Genomic DNA, 25607 nt, shown 5'->3' with positions numbered 1-25607 from the left:
AATGGTTTCCTCTGAAAAGGCCTTTATTCATCCGGACATGAAATGCTCTCACATTCCAGAGTCACGGTGAAGTCTCTTGATCTTGAATTACATGTACGTTTATTTGGTTTTCAATTAAAGCTTCTCACATGTTATAGCCACAAGTTTAGTATTGGTATCATTGAAACTTAACTTTTGCTCATTTAGTACTATAAAGACTTTACTCGTTTTTTTTCATAATCAACCGTTTTAGTGCCTTTCGAAGGAAACTGAGCTGTGCATATATTTAATATTCAGATAGCCATGGCTTTTAACTCAGGCTCAGTGTCAAGAGGGCTGCTTCATCCGTTTGCAGCAGGATAAATCCTGCCTGCTGACTACTTTGATACATTTACTCACTCACAGCATTGGGGGCATTGAAATGAGCTCCAATTACATGGCTTCCATTCAAAGGCTTGCATATCTTCATGCTTCGTCTGTTGTGCAGTGTCAGGGTTCCGTTTAGGGGAGAGGGAGACGAGGAGAACTGGATGACAGTATAACACCACTGGGGAATGTCTTTGTCAAGTGCTAGCCTCTCAAAGGAATTTATGGCCTCTTGGAGTTTTTCCAATAAAAGTTTGTTGTTCTAAACTCAATACAACAAGGTCCAGTTAATTGAAATAAGCCAATCAGTGGCATAACATTGGATATCAACTGGATATGTTTCATTTGCATTACATCCATGCAGCGAGATGTTTCAAAAAAGTGGAGGGGACAGTATTGACATTGGGAAAAAGTGATGGGAACATGTCTCAGCTGCAAATGATGTTAATGGAGCCAATGTTTAAATGTTAGTAGTGATTCATCATCAATGATTTTCAACTTTAAATTTTTTCAATTTAGGCTAAGATTTAGAAATATTGTTTGGTATAATTAGTGGAATCTGTATATCTTTGTAAGTATTGCACCCTCATGTCATTTCAAACCCATAAGACTTTCGTTCTGTGGATATTTTTAATATTCACTCAACATTTTTTCTCCATCCATTGAAAGTCCAGATAGCCAAATTTTTTATGCTTCAAAAAAATACAAAAATCTTCTGAAGAGACATGATCTGAAAGAAAAATAAATATTTTATATTAAAAATATAAATTTTTTGTGTGCCAAAAATGAACAAAAGTCTTATTGGCTTGGATCGACATAAGGATGAGTAAATGATAACGGAATTTAATTTTTTTAGGTGAACTATACCTTTAAATTGTCTTGTTTCTAATTATATGTTGTATTGCATTTCTTTTGAAAATTTTGTATGGTTACTTTCCAATGTTCCTGTTGCTGGAGTCAGTTAGCTTATAGCTGATCATGTTACTGCACATTCTATTATGGCATGCATGCAGTTTTGATGCTTCCACTGTAGACATAGACAACAAATTCAAGTGAATTCACACCTTAGCTTAGAACCTTTTCTGCGCGCATGTACAACTTGTACGTAATCGTTTGTGAATGAGGCTCATTTTCACATCCTTATATTTCTCTTACATCTAGCTGCATCCAAGTGGAGTGTGAGCGATTGGAGTGCAGGTTAGGCTCCTTCTCAATTACAAACAAATTATCTTGACTGAGTGTTTCTGATGAGGTTTTCAGTCTGCTATTATTTGCCTGCTATTAACCAAGATTGAAATGTGAAGATTATGTGCATCAAGATTAAAATGTTTGGAGATAAATATACATTAGCTTTTTTTTCTAATTGTTTACTTTTCCCAAGTAAGTTAAATTAAGAAGCACCTGGTCACCACTTCATTGCACTTCTTTCAGATGTGTTTTATAATTATTTGGGGCTGTAATTCATAAGAATAGCATATAGCATTCACAGCATTTCTCCAATTTGCACCAACTGTGCAATCTATTTGCAATGTGAAATTGCAAAATTTAATATTCAAAGCATCACCTTAAGTCATTTGAATTTCTGTACTCTGCCATGTGTATACGTTGCCAAACCATGTGATGATGGCACTCGAATGTTACTCTCCTCATCTGCTTATATTTCATATAGAAGTGAAACCTTTCATTTGAACTCTTTTACAGATGTCTGTGCTGACTCTTTACTAAAATATTTAACAAGGCACTTTTATCAGAAATCACTCTCCATCCATTCTAAATGACACCATTTGATGTCAGCTCACATAGCCTGGAATGCTATGTGAAAAAATTGTCTTTTAGATAAAAGTTCTTTACCTAAAAACTCTTTAATATATTGGTCTCTGGAGAATATTTGTCATAGGGAAAGTTGTTTGATTTGGTTATGACTTTTTTTTTTTTTTTTTTAAGATGTTTGGCTTCGTTCCATTATTGATTTTTAAAATGATGAATAATAACATTATTTTTAGGGTACTCTTCAGTCGTTTAGCAGCAATTTGCACAGATTCTGTCAGGTTTTTTTTTGTCTTTTTTTTTTTTTTTTTTAACTTTCCATGTCATTTAAGTCAGTTGTTAGTTTTATAAACAAAGACTGATAAACACAAACTGTGGCATTTCTTTGTCTAACAGCATATTGACTTTTGTCCTGCCTTCATTGTGTTTCCTCTGAGACACTTTTGCTATATCTCTCTTTAAGAGAGATAAGCTTGCGAATGAGGCCGGTCAGCTTCAATAATAAAAACGCCAGTTTCTCTGAACCCAGAGGGAAGGGGAATGCTGTGGTCATCATTTTCATTCCCACAGCAGATCCCTGTGGTTTTCATGGTTTTAAGTGTTGGATTTGATTTCACAGCAGAAATGTGGTGCTGTAGTGTTGAAGGGCCCTTGCTAACTTTATGAATTGCAGTAAGCAGATTGCCAATAGCCATCCAGACTCCAAACTAATAATGGCTGAGGAGACACTCAGCCTTTGTGCCAGAGGACAGATTTATTTATCCTGTCTTTTATCACTCAGCAACCATACAGCCATTGTCGCAATACCAATATTTCACTATTTGACAAACACATAGGAGAATCTATTTACTTTACATACTTACAAGGAATAATAAACAGCTGCAAGTTTATTTTGTGACATGTTGTTCAGTCACTTTTAGGCTGCTATTATAACCAAGATTTTTGAGTTTGTTATATTTATTATTATTAAATAGATGTATTTGGGTCATTGACGTGACGGGTCTTTTTTTTTTTTTTTTTTTTTTTTTGTCCAAAAGCCTTAATAATAATAAAAAACAAAGATATGACATCCAAAGTATGTAAGGTAGTACAGCTAGATCTCTTTTCAGAATCAACTAGATATCAACAGATATCAACTAGATCTCAACAGATACAACTAGAATCCAAAAGGTTTTAATTATATTTTGCTACATATAAAGGTATTTTAAAGATTTTGAAGTGTCAAAAGGTCATTCAGTTTAACCGTCCAAAAGTCAATACAGTCATTTCATTTATGTATATGTTTTTTATTCTGGCATTATTTTCTAACATCATATATCAACAGTGCAAAATGGTATTAAAATTATGTGTAGAAGTCGTTGCTTTGTTATGAGAAAGAATGTCCGGAAAAAATAATTTCATTGATGTCATTCGGAGTAACCAATATAAAGGGACCATTTTGAATCAATAACACGGTCAATAACATGTGACAGGATGTGGCATCATTCAGACACCTGCAAAGGACCATATGGTCGTGAAGCAAAGCAACTAACTCTCTTTTAACAATTTGAAAAATTCTTGTTTGTTGTGCCCATATGCATGTCCCAAAACATCAGTTCAATCAGTACAACCGCTATAAAACATGGAAAATGTTGTAATTTTTTTTAAAATATAAAACGTTTAATTGTCCTTTTGTTAGATAGATAGATAGATAGATAGATAGATAGATAGATAGATAGATAGATAGATAGATAGATAGATAGATAGATAGATAGATAGATAGATAGATAGATAGATAGATAGATAGATAGATAGATAGATAGATAGATAGATAGATAGATAATAAATAAATAAATAAATAAATAAATAAATAAATAAATAAATATATATATATATATATATATCAGCCTGTTATTGTCATTCGGTATAACCAAATTTGTTATTTGGTAAAGCTGAAATTTTGGTTAAACCGAATGACTTTTTTGGTGACAAATTTTGTCCATCTTGTAATAAATGACAAAATCAGTTTTAATTGATTATAAAAACCACATAATCTCATTAACAATTAATAAAACTTCTAAATTACTTATATCTCCATTTATGATTTTTTTTTTTACACTTTTAAAAACCTTATTCGTCAATGACCCATATACGCACCAAAAAGTTTACATTTAAATGATGATAAAATAAATTAATAAATTAATATTCATATATATTTTTAATGCATTACATTTTTAAAATGTGATAGAACATTATTGTAGCATGAAGACAGTTTAGCAAGAAATATGTCTCTAGATTATGGGGTGTATAAAGCTGAAAGTGGGCACTTTACATAAGTGATGCTTTATTACATAGCGATTTTAAAATGCATAACAATACAACCTTATGCATTCTGTCTCCCAAATAACACTTAATCTCTCTTACACTGGAAATTGAAGACAATATATATTCATAGTAGTTTAAAATGAGAAACTCATTCAGCTGAGAGGGCCATCAGAAGGAAAGAACATGGTCATTCTGTTTATATAGATAGCAGATGTGAGAGCAAGGTCAGAGGAAAGTGGTAAATTTTCATAACTTTTAAGGGAGAACGCATTTAAGAGATTATACCCAGAGCAAGATTGTGTTTGTTCTGCACAACCCTGGTCAGAATCTGGTGTACATTACGACTCCCACACAAAGAGAAATCCCTCTGGTTCCCAAGCAGCTTTTAATTGGCTATGCAATGAAGGGCTGTTATGCTGATCTTAGAGCTTTTTAAACAATAAAGGGATCCGCTTTATTTGGGGGAATTTTATCCAGATGAGCCTTATAACCTCCACTTATGAATTTATTTTGAGAGTGTTGTGAGTATGTTGTGTTGTATGAGATGCAAACCGAAGTCGTGCCCTCAATTTTGTTGCGTTGCTCACTTTCAGTGTATTTTCTGCTTATACTGCTTATCACTGGAATATTGTCATGTCATGCCTGTTTGGATACTGTTGTCCTAGTTATTTTGTTGTTGGTGAGAGTTTGAACTGAATTAATTTATTTGATTCTTTGTTTTTCTGCATTGTTTTCTGAAATTAAGGTTATATTTGTTTAATTTGTTTTTGGATGCACTGATACTTGAATTCTGTCTTTTACTAGAGCTAGAGCTGGGATAAAAATATTGATTTCTCAATTTTCTCACTTTTAATTTGATTAATCGATATTGATTCTTAAATCCCAAGAATCAATCTTTTAGTCTGTTTTCAGTTGATGAATGAACAAAATTTTCTAGCGTTCGTTGCCACCTCTCATCCAATAAATCGCAATAATTGCTTTGTTACTTTTGATATGAAACACAGTCTCAGCTTTCAAATTTTGCCAGTTTTATTCCGAAATTCAAACAGTATACTGCCTTGGCGCTCTTTAATTTTGACAGATCACTGTAGTGCCTCAGTTCAAGCATGGCGGCAGCATGGAGCGCATGTGAACTGATCATCTCTTCCACTTTACTGCATGAAATAAACATGAATGTACAACTTACCAAAATCCATATCATGTCTCATGTAATTGTTCAATGAGTGTTTCAACCGGGGAAAGAAAACAGCTCGTAAATGTCACATAATGTTACATTTACCTCAGAAAATCACCATAAATACCATAAATTTGTTGGTCAGCAAGAAAAGTGTCTGCTAAAATTTTTCTAAATATATGCACTATACATATTCATTGTATTTTTACTTGACATGTTCTACAATATTAAAGGTGCCCTAGAATCAAAAATTGAATTTACCTCGGCATAGTTGAATAGCAAGAGTTCAGTACATGGAAATTACATACAGTGAGTTTCAAACTCCATTGTTTCCTCCTTTATATAAATCTCATTTGTTCAAAAGACCTCCGAAAAACAGGCAAATCTCAACATAACACAGAATGTTACGTAACAGTCGGGATCATTAATATGTACGCCCCCAATATTTGCATATGCCAGCCCATGTTCAAGCATTACACAAGGGCAGCCAGTATTAACGTCTGGATCTGTGCACAGCTGAATCATCAGACTAGGTAAGTAAGCAAGGACAATAGCGAAAAATGGCAGATGGAGCGATAATAACTGTCATGATTCATGATAACATGATATTTTTAGTGATATTTGTAAATTGTCTTTATAAATGTTACGTTAGCATGTTGCTAATGTACTGTTAAATGTGGTTAAAGTTACCATCGTTTCTTACTGTATTCACAGAGACAAGTGAGCCGTCGCTATTTTCATTTTTAAACATGTGCAGTCTGTATAATGCATAAACACAACTTCATTTATAAATCTCTCCAACAGTGTAGAATTAGCCGTTAGCCACAGAGCATAGCCTCAAACTCCATACAGAATCAAACGGAAAAATCTAAATAAATACTTTACTCACATAATTCGAAGCATGCATACAGCATGCATGACGAACATCCTGTAAATATCCATTTGAGGGTTATATTAGCTGTGTGAACTTTGTAAATGCACTGTAATATGGTCGAGAGCTCGAGGGACAGGGAGCGCGCGATTTAAAGGGGCCGCACGCTCAATCGGTGCATAGTTAATGATGCCCCAAAATAAGCAGTTAAAAAAATTTAATAAAAAAAAATCTATGGGGTATTTTGAACTGAAACTTCACAGACACATTTAGGGGACACCTTAGACTTATATTACATCTTGTAAAAACTGGTTCTAGGGCACCTTTAAATGTTTGAATTAATCCGTCATGTTTTTATAACAGCCACCATTTAAATGTTTATATTTCAAACAGTGAGTGGAAACATAATTATGACATTAAAGTATATTATAAAGTGAAATATTATTAATTCCTTTTGTGTAGTTTGAATGTAGGTAGCCTATACAAATCAGTTAATTTTAACCTTTAATACTAATAGTAATGTATCAACTTGGGTTCTCTGTATAGTTTACAGCATTAGTTGAGAGATATTGTTTTTTCATGGGAAAATTTGCCATTTACTGTACCTCATACATTACACCGATTAATTTATATTGAAGCGGATTGAATCCAAATCCGAATTGGATCGAATTGTAAGCTTATGAATCGAAATCGAATCAAATCGTAAAATTTGTGTCAATACCCAGTCCTCCTAATGAGCTGGAAATTATTTTCATGTTAATGCCAATAACTGATAAATAATTACGAAAGGGTCAATCAAGTATGTTGGAGCTCCTGTTTACATTTGATGTGCTCTATGTATGTGTGTTGTCTTCATGTATATGTAAAAATTGTTTAAATGAATATGCACAATTAAATATTCATTATTGGACGATGCAATTAAAACAATTTTAAAAAGTGCCAGTATCTCTTATGATACAGAATATAATGTGCATTCCTACTAGTTTTGCTTTCCACTGTTTAACATTTATTGGCCTTGCTATTTGTTTCAAAACCCTTACTCTTGTGTCATTAATATTTTTTCATATTCAGAGTCATGAAATAGTGGGGAACTTGACTTAGTCATACCTCATTATACAGTCATTTCAGTTTCCTGTGGTCTTGGGAGATTCATCTTGTTTTTCTCAGAGAAGTAGTGATTCACAGCACTGCAGTTAAATATCATCTCTGCGTACCTGTCAGAGACTGTTTCTCAGATTTTCCTTGGAAAGGAATGGGTGTGAGGGCTGCAGTTCTTCCTCTTGCTGTTAAGCCACGTATATTCAACTTTTTTTCCACACAGGTTTCTTGAGAAGCTTGTCAGCTGTTTGTTTTCAGCGATGACAGCATGCTAGTTGTCTTAAATTATAATTTAAAGACTGAGGGGTCAAGCTGTATAATTCAATCCTAACTTACAGCACACCAACCTCTGATTTATTTTTCCAGCACAAAACATTGCACATTCAGTCCCATTTAGCTTAGTTTATTTGCACATGATGCTTCTATGTATTTTTGGCTTGTTTAACTAAAGACAGAACCCTCATGATGCCAACATATTTGTGTGTATGTAACAGACTGGCAGTTAGTGTTTGCTTTCAACCCATGTTCATTATGAGACTTGTTTACTCTCAATAATAACATCCCCATCACACAAATACGCACTTACTGCCTGTTCTTTGTTTTTCTGTTTACCGCAGTTGACTCGCTGCTATATCGAAAGAAATGGTAACAAATTAATAATTCAGAGGGTACAGAAAGCAGTTTTTTGATGGTTTTAAAGAAAATTTTGGCGCTTTTAAAGAACATAAATTAAGAGTCAGTAAGAGTAATCGTCTAGTCGGCCATGCTGAGTTTAAGTGATTACTTAGATTAACACTGATTGCATTTCATCTAAGAAATTTTATAATTAGTGATGGACTGAAATTGTTTTTACCCAAAGTTTTGGTGATTTGAACTTCATGGTGCCTTTTTCTTAGGAGATAAATAAAAAAACCTGTTGTAGTAAAGTTCTTCGTCAACAATCTGCCTCTTGAAATTTCAGCCAAACAAATTTTACATATTGCTACTTTAGCATCCTTTTTGGTCAAAATGAAGTGTGTTCACGAAACCAATACTGATGTGGTCAAAACAAGTCAAAAAAGCACTACTTAAATGCCACTATTCCAGCCATCCAAAACTTTTTTTTGGACAAAATGCACCTTCTTTTTTCCCCCTCTCTCTCTCTCCTTGTTTCGACAAAATATTTTAGGTTGTCAATATCCGTGCATCACTAGTTAAAATATTTTCTACAGTTAAATAAGCCATTATTTCACCAAAATGTGGCTCTATAGTGCTTACAAAACATTACTTTGTTTTTTTTGAGCATTTCAACACAGCAACATTGGCTTGACCAATGGTGTGAGCTTGGGGCAGGACTATCTGTTTGCTTGGCCAGTAAGAGATGAGGGATGGTGTTGGGGAAATCTGTTTGAATATTACTTGGACGATTTAATTTAGTAATGTGTGTTGGGATAAATTACTCACTTTCAGTTTTTGAAGTCAAGCTTTGTTAATTCTAGAATGTGTGCATGAAGATAATTTTAATACTTAATAACCCTCTGGATTTTTATATATTAGTGCAGTAACTTAATAGCTAGGCCAAATTGATTTCTTTGATTACATTTGGCACTTAGCTCTCAGACACTGTTTCATCTTGTTTTGGATTTGGATTATTTCTTAAACAGCATTTGCTTGGTGATGAAATGTGCAAGATGAAATGAGAGTGAGGTGTTTTCCACCTGGCAATGGTTTAAGAAATGGTCTTATGTTTGTAGGTCACCCTGCCATTGCTTCTGTAATGAAACAAGCTTTTGCCTGTAAGTTACAGCTGTGTCACAAGGCTCTGTTGTACATCAGCATCATCTTCATAGGTCTCTGACAGTGGTGAGAGAGAAAAAGAGAAAAGTATGAATGTGAAGAGGCTGTATTCCCCAGTGGGCTTTTATATTGAGAGGCTCTTCACAGCCAGCCTAATTATAATGTTCAGAGTCATTGTGTCATTGTGCCTCCTTCCCCCTTTTTTCATGGAAAAGTAGCTGATGAGCCAGAAGCTAGTGTTTTCTCTTTTTTTTTTCTTTTTTTTTTTTTTGTATATATAAACCATGATCTACAGTCCTCTAAAAAATAGGAAACACTAGCTTCTGGCTATAAATTATGTGTTTGAATTATGTTTGTTACATTTTATTTTTTTCTGTAGGGACCTGGGTATTATAGAGACTGGTGTTTTTTTTTTTTGTTTGTTTTTTTTGAGTTGAGCCAGTAAACAGCCTAGCAATCGTTCACAATACTCTAGCAACCACAACATGCCTCTAAAATTGTGGTGGCAACTTTTTTGTAGCATGGAAAATGTAATGTTTAGTATCATGATATTTATTCTGAAAAGATTCGGTGTATCACTTTCTGCTTTTCATTTTGCTTAGAAATGATTGTCTTTTCATTTCAGAGCATAATGAAATTAGGTCTTTTATGACATTCAGAATTGAATCTCTTTCAAAGCCATGAAACTTGGTTTACTCTATACCGATGAAATAAACTGATTTTGTTTCCCATATCTCACTGGAAGTTAATGCTAGACTAAAGGTTGGTTATTCTGGAATAGTATCCCAATCATTTTATCAGAACTCAGCAATTTATCAATTTATTTTCAACAATTTGTTTTCCTTCTGGACATCTTGAGGATATCTTTATTGGTTGCTATGGGAACACCATTCTTGATTGTATCTTGTGTAGCCATGGACACTGAACGAATCTTAATGTTGTTTCAGAACATGTCCATGTCTTTTGGTGTCATGGGAAAAAGGCTTGCTGCCAAAGTCAAAGTTTTTCCTCAGCTGTGGCAGCGAAATGTGGGCGTCGTATATCATCTGGAAATTGATTTTCAGATTAGATTCATGATCTTTTTTTTTTTTTCTGTTGTCTGCGTAAACTTGCAAGACAGATGTGCTTCTCTCCAGCAAGTACTGTCTGGTCTGAGACCTTTTTCTCCTCTTGAACCTCTACTTTTTGATAAGCTGTAGAAATTGTCACCAAGATCCTCCATGTCTGATGATTAATGCTGACACATTGTCTGTCCCATTGTGCTTCTCGAGGATTGTAGATACGGATGGCCCTGTGACTCACTTGCTGTCTAGAATGCAAAACTCTATCAAAAGAGGTGTGGTAAAAGAGCCATGAGACAGAATGTCGTGACTTCTTTTACCCTGGAAAGTACAGATCACATTGATTTCTATTCTTTCCTTCCAAGAACTGTCATAATGTAGCCCACTGTCTAATTTAGCCTTTTCCCCACACAATAGCTCAGTTTAAACATCTGTAATATCCTTTAACATCTGTTAGAATGATTGTTAGATATCAAACCTCTAAACAAAAATTGACATTCAGTGTGGCTGCAACTAACTTTTAATATTATATTTTATTGGATAATACACAAACTATTTACCTTATATAATACATATACAGTTCTTTATGTAGTGTTACAATTATAAATGGTATAAACTTCCCTGAACTTTAGTAGCCTACATTTAAACTGAAAGTAATCATTTCTGCATCAGATTTTGATTTAGAAACTGCTCTGACAGACTCAGTGAAGGATTTGTCAGACCAGTTCAGACTAGTGTTGTCAAAAGCACCAACTTCGATACCAAGGCAGTACTGAAATTTTAAAAATGTGACTCTTTGAGCAATGTTGAGTGGATTCGTAAACACCTGATTGGCCATTGTGTTCAAGCACTCATCAGATATTTCTGTGATTGGCTACAATGATCAATGCACGGGAGCATTTGAAAGCACTGAAGTGTATAAATTTGAAAGTGGGAGTGTTTGAAAACTACTTTGAAAGTGGGAGTGTTTGCTTTCAAACGCTCCTGTGTGTATCTGTGTAAGTGTTCCGTGAAGAGCGTCATTGATGTCTATTTACAACATGTTTTTGAAGCCTTGATCATTGTAGCCAATCACAGACATATCTGATGAGTGCGTGAACACAGTGGCCAATCAGAGGTGTTTACGAATCTGCTCAACAGCGCTCAGTCACGTTTTTAAAATTTAAGTACCGACTTTGTACCGAAGTTGGAACTTTTGACATCACTAGTTCAGACCAGAAACACCTTAGTTTGTGAGTCGTTTTGAACGAGTCTTTGAAAGAATCGGCTCTAAGCTGTTTTGAAAATGGGATCAAACTGATTGTGCTGTAAAATATGATTCCTTTTGTCCTGCCATCGTAGATTTTTGCTCTTTTATGAAACATTACATGAATGAATTTAAAAAAAAAAAAAATTCTATGTAAATTGCTTATTAAAGGATTAGTCCACTTTTAAATAAACTTTTCCTGATAATTTACTCACCCCCATGTCATCCAAGATGTCCATGTCTTTCTTTCTTCAGTCGAAAAAAAATTAAAGTTTTTGATTAAAGCATTTTTTTTCCATATAGTGGACTTAAATGGGCACCAAACAGTTGAAGGTCAAAATTAGTTTCACTGCAGCAACAATCACTCATTTTCTAAAAAAATAAATACATTTTATACATTTTAACCAGAAATGCTCATCTTGAACTAGCTCTGTCTACACTGGAATTCTAATAAAGAAGAAAAGAGCTAGTTCAAGATGAGCATTTATGGTTAAAATGTATAAAAAAAAAATATTATTATTATTATTTTTTTTTTTTTGAAAATGAGTGATTGTTTCTCAAGATAAGACCATTATTTCTCGTCTGGGATTGTGTAGAACAATTTGAAGCTGCAGTGAAACTAATTTTGACCTTCACCAGTTTGGTGCCCATCACTATATGGAAAAAAAATCCTGGAATGTTTTCATCAAAAACTTTAATTTCTTTGCGACTGAAGAAAGAAAGACATGGACATCTTGGATGACATGGGGGTGAGTAAATTATCAGGAAAAGTTTATTTAAAAGTGGACTAATCCTTTAATTTGAGTGCAAAAATTGATGTACAAAATGGATTTATGACTGCAGGTTGCATACTTCTGAGGGGTGCTGCATCAGTTAAGCAATTTTTGGAAATGTCAATGGATAACTTTCTCCAGACGTGTTGCATCTGCAGTGCAAAAACCCAACTAATCAATTATGAAATTCATTATTGAATTTTTCATGATCAAATTGGATTGATTAGTTAATGCATCCTTATTTTCATTCTTACCCACCCACCTCCATGATCAGACTATCAAGTCTGCTGTGTAAGTAATGTCGCCTTGGGACAAGACAAAATAAAGTGCCAGAGGATGATGGATCACCCTACCTCATGGGTGGTTCAATAATCAACCCATAATCTTACATGTTAAGATAGAATGAATGTATCGGTAGGATTAGGAAGTCATTGCACCAGTATGTGCATGTAGCTGTCATGAGTGACCCAGGATTTGATTTGTAGATTGCTGGCAGAGAGCGATGTAACCCACTGAAATCTCCTGCTCCCAGGAGAGTTGCTAAAATCCTAATCTAGCCTCAACAGCATGTGAATGTCACTTTGTTGAAAGATGCCATTTCTCAAAGGTGACCAACGTGGGATATTGTGAATGCTGTTGCAATGAGCAAAACGAGCTTGACATTTTAAAGGTGCACTGTAGATCAAATGAATGGCTTCTGCTCTGTTACTTGTGCACTATTACAGCTGAGCAATAGTGTCCTTGCTGTCTGTGAAGTTTATAATAGATAATGGCAATTATTATCCCTTAATTTTTATAGCAGAATCAACATAACTTTCAGGATCCAATGGGATTTGTAGATATGGTGCCTGCCATATTTTTTGTAAAGAGTGTACATAGTAGTCGTCAGATACTAGGTTTTATGCAGTCCAGAGCTAAAGCTATAAACCATATTGAATATCAGCTACTTGAGTCACTTTTTGTCTAAAGAATAATATGATGTCAGGAAGAATACAGTGGTTACAGGGTGATGTTTTTGCAGCAGATTCCATGAGTTGAACATAACCTGTATTTCAATGAGTATTTTGAGACTATTCATTAAAGGAGTTAGTTGTCTGTTCTATTCATTCCAAGATCCAGACCAGTGTTTCTTCCCAGATATACACTACTGTTCATAAGTTTGGGGTAAAATAATTTAATTAACTTTTGGATGATGGTACAGCACATCAATGTTCCCACAGTCATTGGAATAGTTGTATATTAACAGGACATTTTAAAATTGGGGTTTCTAGGCCTAAAATTCATTATAAATCTTTCTAGTTTTGCTCTAAAATGTTTTGTTAGATATTTTTATAGATGTAGTAAAACATGCTCACAAGCTGTAGTGATGTCCAATTTGTAAGTGAATATATATATATATATATATATATATATATATTTTTTTTTAGTTAGCTCTTTTCAATAAAAAAAACAGGTTGGTTGAATGATTCCTTTGTGAGCAATGTTTAAAGAGTAATCACAATCTTCACCAACATAACTGTAACTACATGTCTTATGAACATTATTAAAATCATAATTATTACAGAAGTTTTGGCACAAGTCACTGATAAACTTGCGCTGTTTGATTGACAGCTCCAGCGATTGCAAAGGGAGCGTTCTTTGAACGCTTTCTATTTATAATTTAATCACAGTTTAAATAACAGATTATTTTCATCATACTGAGAGAAACAGTGTGAAGTTGACCAGGGCTTGGTAATATTAAAAACAAGGAAGTTTTCAGTTCTGAAACTTGCAGGATATTCTTGTAGTATGATGACCTCTTATATATCAAAAGCTCGAGGAAAATTTTATTTCTCAGATCATGACCCCTTTTAAAAGAACCGGTTCATGAATCAGACTAAACTGGTGGTGCTTATTTTTGCATATCTTTTATAGTTTCAGGAGTTGTTTATTTTTAATACATAGTCTTTTGGTCTCATCACATTCAATGCAACTTATATTTGCTAAAGGTCTATCAGTGATTCAGTGCAGGAATAATGTTTTATCTCATTATGTATGATATAGATTGTTTTCTCAGTTGGCCTTGTAAAACAATTTAGGTTTGGCTTTGAAATCAAGCTGAAAGCACAGTTAGCTGAAAGCAACAGTTAGTTTTCTGGTCTGATTGTTTAAACTTTGCTGTGACCTTGCAGGTTCAGCTCAGAGAGGAATTCAAAATAAGCTCAATACTCTTCATTGTTTGACTCTGAATATGCAGGTCTCAACTTCGTTCTGATTTCACCATTTGATGTAAAGTTTTGCCAGGCCTGTAATTTGCATCTTGAGCAAATCCCATGATGCTGTGCCTGTGTACACCGTTCATTACTATTTAGTAGTACACAAAATAATTTTCATGTAAATATTGTAGATTTAAACTCTCCATCATTCACAATTATTCATTATTTTTTGTATGTATTTCTACTGAAAACTAATCACAGAACTTGTTTTAGATTAAATGTTTTTACTTTGTGGTTTAATCTTTAATTCATACGTCTCTACAGACAGCAGTGTCTGTGTCTTTTTTGACCCCAGCGTCTCAATACTAGATGAAATTCCACTCAGCACCTGCTGAGAGACAAGAAATGGGGTCCAGGTGGCTGAAAGAAACTCAATTAAAATGAGACAAACAGGAAGGCGTTACAGCAGAGAGGGGCTAGAAATGGAAAAGAGAGGTAAACGTGCTGTCACCTGGTAGGTGCGCGTGGCAGCCTTGACAGCTTGCTTATTAGTGATTTTTCACTTTAGTTTTTCATTTTGTTTAACATACTTTGCTATAAACCATACTGAATGATGTTTGGCTATCCATTGTATAATAAAGACCATTAAGTAAGACCGAAAGAACTACAGTAACTTTGAAAACTTTTCCCCCCCTCAGCAGCTACTTATTTACTGCTAATAATTTCTCTCTCTCTCTTGCTTGCTACACGTTTTAATGAATCATTTCATATTTAATATGACTGCATGCTGTATTGAATAATTATAATATTGTCAGTATCCTGTTGCTGTTATAATTACATTTTAAATTGTATTTAAATTAACATTGTGACTGTCACAATGAATGAATTTTCTGAAGACTGTGGCAATATTTGAGTAGACACATTATAATAGCATCTATTAATTCAAACTGCATAAATGCTGGCAGGTGAAAAGTTTAATTAATTTCAAACTATTGGTTTCAATGAATTTGATTCAAACCCTGCTTCAAAATCTTATTTGCATCCTTAATCAATAAATAAATAAATGAAAGATGGGATGTCATGTGGTATTTTACATGATTTCAATTTTACATGATTCCAAATATTTTTATGGTTTGTTTATAATGCATTGATATCTACGTGTCTTTAATTATATTAGATAACTATAACTATTTTTTTACACTGAATTTTGCATCTTGGTTTAAAAATGTAGCATCTTTGTGATCTTGAGTGGTTGTGGTTTGTCAAAACAGCCCAAAAATGGGTCATAGAATCCACTTTTTCTTTCATATGCTTGTCTGAAAGCCGGAAGACACATAAGAAGCAAACTTTCTCCTTATTTACTTATTATCTAACATTAGCTAGTGAATAAACAAGATGCAGAGTAGCTAGAGGACTACTCTGCTATATTTTCTTGACTGTGTAAAAATGTTGGCATGTTTGAAGGATGTTAGGCATGACATTAAATGTAATATAAACTCCAAATAAACTTTCCCAGTGGTCTTCCTCTTAACCAACTTAGTCTACTTTCTAACCATATTGTGTGTATATTTATTTACTGCTCATGAGTAGGAATGAAAAATGAGAACATGCTGCTCTTCATACTGTCCCTGCAGAGACTCTTGTTTACTTGTGTAAGTGTGTTTGCTCACAGTTGTTTGTAGTACCAACACCCACATCCATACATGTCTAAGCAGGCTAATGCCTCTTTGAATAGTGGAAGAGCACTGGAGCCTGCATACATCACAAAGTAAACTCAGAGCTGAGAAACCCATTTAGTAGAGAACTCGATTCAACCCAGATGCATTTCAAAGGCTTTGCTGTTCTCTTTCTAATTTCCACACTGTTGATAAGCACTTGGCTCATTTAAAAGTTTCAATCTTGCATTTCAATTGTCAAAATGTTAATGCCAATTGAGCCCGTTCTCTACAAGGACATATTTGCCAATAAAAAAGGGTGAAGTTATTGATGTTTGCAAGGACAGACCACATTATTTCTATTTAAACAGAGTTTCTGATTGAATTTAATTCCTGGAAGGCTCCTTGGGTGTCCTGGAAGGGTGGAAAATTAATTGCTCTGTATTGATATTTCTTCCCATAATGATCTCTATCTCTCCTCTCCTCTTTACAGTATGAATTTAAAGTGAAGAATATCAAAAAGAAGAAAGTCAACATTATTGTGTCCGTGGACGGGGTGAAAGTAGCGCTGCGGAAAAAGAAAAAGGTATGTTTCTGTTAATTTATTAGTTATAATATGCATAATGTAGGTTTAAAGGGTTAGGCTTTATTCTTTAATTTATTCATATTTCTTTTTATTTTATTTATTATATATATAATATATGGGATGTAGTAAGGGTAGGTTTTTTTTTTTTTGGGATTAAGTGTGTGGATTAAGTGATGTGTAAGATGATTGTTGCAAACATGGAAAATATACTGTGATGCAAGAAAAATTTCAGACATGTTCTGACAATAAAGTATATCATAGATAGATAGATAGATAGATATAGAATACTTTTAACTGAATGTTAAAGGCACAATATGTAAGATTTTTGGATTAAAATATCCAAAAAACACTAGAACAGTATTGTATATTTTGTTGACTTATATACTTACATTCTCCAAAATGTTTCCAAGAATGTTTCAATCCAGAGAAATAAGCAATTTTAACCAGGACACAGACCGTGTCTGTGCGTCGTCTATCAATGACATCATACCTGCATTACCCTCGGTTTTTGTAGAAACCATGGAAACACCAAAGACGCTTTAATATATTATACATTTTATTAGACAAAAGAACAATTGCTTGGATACATTTATAGATAGATAAACAAATCATTGTTATATAGCTCAATATGTTTAGTCTTATTGTTTGAATCTTGTTTTCTTGATTATATTCTAATATCGATCTAGCTTACTGCAGATTAATAATTGTCTCATAGCAGCCACCGAGCGAACGCACAGAGTAACATTATAACATAATTTTAAACACACTCAAATGTATCTAATATGATGAACAGCACTGCTTTACACCACATATGCTTGACTGGAAGAAGCTGCTTAATAAAATTTGTATGTCACACTCGTCTCTCATTAGCAATCGCTCCAGCTCCACAGCACTCGGCCCTGCTTTGCTTCATACTACAGTAATGTTAATAATCTTATCCATGACCATGATTTGTGTCCGAGTCCCATCCCGATTCTTTTCCCCTGGCTGTGAGGTGAAGACGACATCTTCCATATTCCGCGCTCAATCTCGGCGTCAAGCTATGCCTTTGTTTTGAATAAACGACCTCTAGTGGTGAAAAATTACATAGTGTGCCTTTAATGAAGGGTGAGGCACATGAAATGCTCCAGGATGTTATTTTCTTGAGATGTTCGAGGCTATGGAGTCTTTGCAATGATCTATAATTGTTTTTTTTAGAATGAAATGGTGTGCTATAAATTGTGTTATTGGGCTGTATAGTACAAACCCGATTCCAAAAAAGTTGGGGCACTGTACAAATTGTGAATAAAAACAGAATGCAATGATGTGGAAGTTTCCAATTTCAATATTTTATTCAGAATGCAATATAGATGACGTATCAAATGTTTAAACTGAGAAAATGTATAATTTTAAGGGAAAAATAAGTTGATTTTAAATTTCATGGCATCAACGCATCTCAAAAAAGTTGGGACAAGGCCATGTTTACCACTGTGTGGCATCCCCTCTTCTTTTTATAACAGTCTGCAAATGTCTGGGGACTGAGGAAACAAGTTGCTCAAGTTTAGGAATAGGAATGTTGTCCCATTCTTGTCTAATATGGGGTTTTAGTTGCTCAACTGTCTTAGGTCTTCTTTGTCGCATCTTCCTCTTTATGATGCGCCAAATGTTTTCTATGGGTGAAAGATCTGGACTGCAGACTGGCCATTTCAGTACCCGGATCCTTCTTCTATGCAGCCATGATGTTGTAATTGATGCAATATGTGGTCTGGCATTGTCATGTTGGAAAATGCAAGGTCTTCCCTGAAAGAGACGACGTCTGGATGGGAGCATATGTTGTTCTAGAACTTGGATATACCTTTCAGCATTGATGGTGCCTTTCCAGATGTGTAAGTTGCCCATGCCACACGCACTCATGCAACCCCATACCATCAGAGATGCAGGCTTCTGAACTGAGCGCTGATAACAACTTGGGTTGTCCTTGTCCTCTTTAGTCCGGGTGACATGGCGTCCCAGTTTTCCAAAAATAACTTTTTTGATTTGTTTGACCACAGAACAGTTTTCCACTTTGCCACAGTCCATTTTAAATGAGCCTTGGCCCAGAGAAAACGCCTGCGCTTCTGGATCATGTTTAGATATGGCTTCTTTTTTGACCTATAGAGTTTTAGCTGGCAACTGCGAATGGCACGGTGGATTGTGTTCACCGACAATTTTCTGGAAGTATTCCTGAGCCCATGTTGTGATCTCTATTACAGTAGCATTCCTGTATGTGATGCAGTGCCATCGAAGGGCCCGAAGATCACAGGCATCCAGTATAGTTTTCTGGCCTTGACCCTTACGCACAGATTGTTCCAGATTCTCTGAATCTTTGGATGATATTATGCACTGTAGATGATGATCACTTCAAACTCTTTGCAATTTTTCTCTGAGAAACTGATATTGCTCCACTATTTTTCGCCGCAGCATTGGGGGAATTGGTGATCCTCTGCCCATCTTGACTTCTGAGAGACACTGCCACTCTGAGAGGCTCTTTATACCCAATCATGTTGCCAATTGACCTAATAAGTTGCAGATTGGTCCTCCAGCTGTTCCTTATATGTACATTTAACTTTTCCGGCCTCTTATTGCTATCTGTCCCAACTTTTGGAATGAGTAGCTCTCGTGAAATCCAAAATGAGCCAATATTTGGCATGACATTTCAAAATGTCTCACTTTCAACATTTAATATGTTATCTATATTCTATTGTGAATGAAATATAAGTTTATGAGATTTGTAAATTATTGCATTCCTTTTTTATTCACAATTTGTACAGTGTCCTAACTTTTTTGGAATCGGGTTTGTAGAAAATGCAAGTGTTAACTTCCAATGTGAACATATTATATAACACATCCAGAGGCAACTTTACTCAATGTCAGGTTGCTATGGGTGGATTGCTTAGATTCTACCTCCTTTTTTAGTAACAATAACTTTCTGCAGGTCATAATTTAGATGGATATGAAGGTAGCAATCTCATATAAGCTTCAAGCATCTTTAAGCTTAAAGACTAAGGGTTTGATCCTGGAGTTTTTGAGATGAGAATAACACGCTTAACTGTCCTGCTCTGCTGTGTTCACCCTTTGGCAAGACATTTTGCCTCAAGCTGGTTTCCGGGATGGTTTTGTCCTTTAGCAAGATGCTTAGCTCAGAGTTAATGGGTACAGTCAGTCCCTGCAATTTCTGCATCTTAAATTGCCTTGTGCTGTTCATTTAAACATAAAGTATTGATTTGCACAGGTGCTTTATCTCTTGGTTTAATTTAGAGCTGGAATTTAAACGAGAAAATTGATAGAGCAAGTTTCTGCCTTGGATATATTATCATATATTAAAGCCTGGCTTGTGGTGTACTGAAATGATCACTTTGATTTCCTGCAGAAAAAAGAATGGACCTGGGATGAAAGCAAGATGATGGTGATGCAAGACCCAATATACAGGTGCGGAGCTTCATAAAATATCTCTTTCATTTTAACAGCATCCACCACTTGACCAATGTTGCTGTCAGTCCAGAGAGTAAGTGAGTAATACCTTGTGTCAGCTCTCAATTGGAGCTCTTTCAGTGGGAAAGGAGAAAAAAAATGATTGTCATGTTTACCCTTAAACTGTGCTCCTAAATAAATCACCTTCACGATCACAATGGCAGTGTTTGCAAAGTCAGTGTTTAAGATTGACAACCATTTTACTATCAAGTGTGACTTTCAGATTGTCTATATAACAGACTGTTATGATCAAATTATGTCTAAATGGATGGGCAACCGAAGTCTCTCCTTTTCTCTAACTTGAGAGTAATGCCCATATTGATAGTGAAGATGTTTGGCTGTTTTTGCATTAATATTATAATTATTATTATTATTATTAATTTTTTAATTGTTTATTGAAGTACAGATCTATGTTAGATGGACATTTTTGACTATCACCATCACCAACCCCAACCCCCCCCACCCACATCCATTTGGGTATTTGCTTTTTTTGCTTGATTTCCCTCCTCTGCCCAAGCAACATTTAACAGGAAATTTAGCTTGCTCTACAACCAAATAACACCGCTTTTTTCTTTTATTTCATAACCTGAGAGAGTTGAAAGCTTTAACTCTAGACATAGACAGCTAGCCAAACTCTCTCACTAAATTTAATTGTCACTACTGTTAATATAAGTGAGTCACTTTAGCTACAAAATGTTCTTGTCACTCTCTTACGTGACTGAATTGTTTAAGCACTCCAAACAGGACTGAAAATGTTTTTTTGCTGCTTTGTGAATGTAGCCAATGGGATTTTTCTATTACTAATGTTTTTTTTTCTCTCAGTCTAATTCTTCATTTAATTCAAACTGGTTTGCAAAAACCTGTCACATTGCACTGATGCATCATTCTTAAAGTCTGCAGTTACCATTGGCATTTCTCCACATGATGAGACTTGCTGTAACTGGCTCTCAAATGTCACACACTGTTAATGTACATTTGAGATAATAATAAAAGAAGTCAAATAAAGAACCAAATGACACGTGTAGTCAGAGCGGCATACAGTATATAACTCTGCTTCATAGGATTGTGAAAGGCTTTAGTTACTGACCAGAACAATTAAATAAATGAGAATGACAGATTTAATTGCATTCTGTTTCATTTAAGTAATTAGACAGTGGGAGGCTCAATTAACACCAGATTAGTATTTTGATTATGCAAATTTGGACATCCAGTGTTTTGCAGATTGGAAAAATCAATGTACGCAGCCTTATAAGTATATATGTTGGAGTTACTCAAGGAGAATCTAAGTGAATTTGCAGAGCAGATCAGTGTGCGTACTGTTTGCTGACTATGTCTGTCAAAGCCTGGATAATGAGATGTTGTGGTTAGATTTCAAATCTCTGGATTAGTCAAAAGAAAGCAGCAGTCTGAACCCTTGTGGTGACTGTCATGCTGTTGGGACTGCAGACAAGGTCATTGTTACCTTACAGCCATTTCACACACAGCCACTGACTGTGTTCCTCTAAGCTTTGCCGAGGAGAATGCAGGACCCAATTTACCAGTCGCTGACAGACTTAATGAAAAATGAGAGGACTACCGCGCTATGTCATCAGTATTAATCTTCACTTGCACTTACGCCCTGATACTAAGCACCAGGATGATCCAGAGCTGCCAGGGAACTACTGCATTGTCACAAAAACATCTACCAGTGATAACTGCAGGACAGTCTTCTAAGGCTTAAAGTAAAAAAGTGACAGGGAACATGTTATAAAGCTCTAAACAGCATCAAACCCTGCTGGGTCATAATCCATGACCTGATAGCCGAGATTCAATCTTTTCCTTGTATCCACAATAGCAAGCCACCTGGAATACGAGTATTTCATCTAGGATTCAGTTGTTCCATGTGTCTCGAGGGCATTCAGTGAAATACGGTCGGGTTGGTGTGATTGATTGTAAATGGCTTAGATGTACAGAGTATAAAGAAATCGTTTTGCTCTGGTTCTTTCATGAGTTTGTCTTTGGATTGGAAGCAATATGAGAAATTGATGATTTACAAGCAGCTATGGAAGTATAGGCTACTAATGAAAGAAGCTTTTAATAGCCACAAAGAATTTTGAGGTTTTTTGCATGTGTTGGGTATGTAGTTTAAGATCTTTGTATACTGTATGTATGTAGGTAGTGAATATTTCCATTTAAAACCTTTTTAGACAATTTTTTTATAAATAAATACTCACCAGCAAAAAAAGCATATTTAATATTCAGATTTTCTTAGTATTTCTTTAAATACTTTTTATTGTGTGTTTGTGTGTATACATATATTTGCATATGTATAAACGTTTTAGGTCATTAATTAATTTTTTTTTTTTTTTTAAAGGGGGTGGTTGATTATGATTTCACATTTTAAACTTTAGTTAGTGTATAATGTTGCTGTTTGAGCATAAACAATGTTTGCAAAGTTACGACGCTCAAAGTTCAATGCAGAGGGAGATACTTTCTTTTAAAGAATTCTGTTTAAAGACTACAACAAGCAGCTGGTAGGGACTACAATGAGCTTCTTCCTGGGTTAGTGACATCACTAACCCTGAAATTTACATAAACCCTGCCCCCGAGAACATGCAACAAAGGGGGTGAGGCCATGCTGGGCTGCTTTAGAGAAGAGGAAGAGTTGTTGTAGTATAGTGTTGTTGTTGTTTTTGCCATGCCGTCATTTTACACTGGATTGCTTCACAAACGAGGGTCAATTCAATGCTTGATTTGCACAAAAGATTAACATGAAATGCTAGTCAATGAGTTGAATCAACTCCACAGCAACTACACAAATTTATCCACTAACCCTTCAGAAACGTCCAGTTACATTCTAAACTTTAGCTTCATCCTGAGTCTCTCCATCGATATCCGACTCCAGTTTGAACAATATAAGGCTGAACACTGTTACTGATCGTCACTTTGGCTGTGTGAGATTCTCCAGCTTTGTTGCTGTTCAGCAACCGAAGCGCAAACTGTTAAAGCTCCGCCCAGTTCTGAAATATGGGCCAGGAGCAGCAGCTCATTTGCATTTAAAGGGACACACAAAACAGCATGTTTTTGCTCACGGGAAAATTTGACAAGCACTAATAACTGATCTGTGGGGTATTTTGAGCTGGAACTTCACAAACACATTCTGGGGACACCAGAGACTTGCAGTATATTACATCTTGTAAAAGGGGCATTTTAGGTCCCCTTTAAAGAAAATACAATCAATCAGGACACATTAAATTGAGCAAAAGTATTTTCAGTGATAAAACTTATACAAGTCAAACTGAGCTAAATTTTGGTTGCACATTTTTATTTATTTTTTATCTTTATTATTAATGCATACCAGCTTCTTACAGTGCGACTTTGATGTTATATCCATTTCAAAATCATATTTGCATTTTTGCTGCTGCATTCACATACTTTGGTGATGAAACAAAACCATAAGTAAACTTTTAGTATTGAAAAGTGTGCTAACTACTGAGCAGATATTCAGTATCAGTCTTGAATATTAAGGCATGCAATAATTTTGTTCATCAAATTTTCATCTTTCCTGGATCACAGTGGTTGGGATCAGTCCAAAGCAGTAGCCAACATATACATCAGCACTGCTGCAAAAGCCCCAGAATGCTTCATCTCCCAGGCATCATGTGAGTGCAGTGTCCCCATTAGAATATGAAAAGCTTTCTCAGTCGTCCTTGCTCAAGGGTATATGTGTGAGCACATGTGTGTTTGTTTCTGTTTGTGTGTTGAGGGCACACAAGCCATTAGTGGTTTTTTTTTTTTTTTTTTTTTTTTTTTTTTTTATGAATACACTCCCATTAGCGCTGGAGTATCCACTGCAAGAAGCCGATATTACATGACTCCATGATTAAAACTAACTCAATCATGATGGATATCTCTGGGCATCTTCATGTTTATGCAAGTTTTCCAGACGTGACATTACTCCCAAATTCATCTCTCTCGTACTGCAGGTCGCCCTTACTCTCTCTTATTGTGTAAAAATATTTTATTTTGGGTGATGTTTGGTGGTATAGATGTGATCATTCATCCAGATCCTCAATTTCCCTTTACTAGCATCATCAGTGAAATACTTTGCACAATCCCAGTAAGAGGCGGAATACATTACAGTATGTACTAGGCGAAAAGCACGTAACCTCAGGATGATAAATAATGAGTTGCTGGTTTTTGTACCTACAGGCACTGATCAATGTGTTTATGAGTCTACCGCATTGAATTGTACACCTAATCCATATAGTGTGTGTGGCTGATTGCCGTCTGAAAGAATAGACCAGCATGTGAATCAAGCCACCCATCTTAATTGTAAATCTGATCAGAACAACACAGGGACTACATTCACTGTTTGTATAGCAAACCTGCAAAGCTTCAATGATAGCTGACTGCCAGTGGCAAGTTTTAATATTTCCTGGTGCATTGAAGAGCTGAATTAAAATGTAACTTTCAGTTTACCTTACTGTAGAATGACAGGACTGTTATATGATGTCAAGGTTTGAGTCCTAAATGCATTTCTTGGGAATGTTTGTTGTCAGAAGGAAATTTCATATTTTGCTCTATGTACAATTTAAATGCACAATATATACAATTTTTGGATTAAAATGTCCAAAAATCACTAGAACAATGTTATATATTTTGTTGACTTTCTATATATCCTAATTATTGTTGATGTATTTCATTTTTCCAGGAGCTCATTGCTTCTTCCTTAAAATTAAATGCTAACAGTGTTTGTAAATTAATTGCACAAATTATTACATTATTTGCTAACTGCATTCTTCTAATATTGTAATTTTGACATGCATTCTCTGTAAAGCTGCTTTGAAACGATATGTATTGTGAAAAGCGCTATACAAATAAATGTGAATTGAATTGAATTGAATTGAATTGAATTGACTTGTGGACTTGCTTTATCCCAAATATTTCCAAGAATGTTTAAATCCAGAGAAATAAACAATTTTAACAAGGACATGGACCATGTCCGTGCGTCGCCTATCAATAACATCATACCCACATTAACCTCGATTTTATTTTGTAGAAACCTTGGAAACACCAAAGACGCTTTAATATTTTATGTTTTATTAGACAAGTGAGCAACTGTTTGGATACATTCATCGACAGAAAAAGAATCATTGTTATATAGCTCAACACAGTAACTCTTATTGTTTAAGTCTTGTTTTCTTGATTTACAGCTAGTAAAGAATGTGTTTACAGCATGTTTTACCATGCCTAATATCGATCTAGCTTATTGCAGTGTGCAACAA

The 25607-nt window shown here is 35.0% G+C and overlaps 1 protein-coding gene across 2 annotated transcripts in view; it reads left to right on the top strand.

Moving 5' to 3' along the window:
* The window catches only part of nos1apa (nitric oxide synthase 1 (neuronal) adaptor protein a), a 129535-nt gene that overhangs the window by 24850 nt on the left and 79078 nt on the right, over positions 1-25607 (top strand). For both annotated transcript variants that reach the window (XM_067373645.1, XM_067373646.1), the window contains exons 3-4: positions 16759-16851; positions 20240-20298. In XM_067373645.1, coding sequence (XP_067229746.1) covers positions 16759-16851; positions 20240-20298 — 152 coding nt within the window. The remainder of the gene's footprint in view (positions 1-16758; positions 16852-20239; positions 20299-25607) is intronic.

Source organism: Chanodichthys erythropterus, chromosome 21 (assembly GCF_024489055.1).
Source record: "Chanodichthys erythropterus isolate Z2021 chromosome 21, ASM2448905v1, whole genome shotgun sequence".
Taxonomy (NCBI): Eukaryota; Metazoa; Chordata; class Actinopteri; order Cypriniformes; family Xenocyprididae; genus Chanodichthys; species Chanodichthys erythropterus.
The sequence above is the reverse complement of the archived record's forward strand: the minus strand, read 5'-3'. Positions and strand labels throughout refer to the sequence as shown.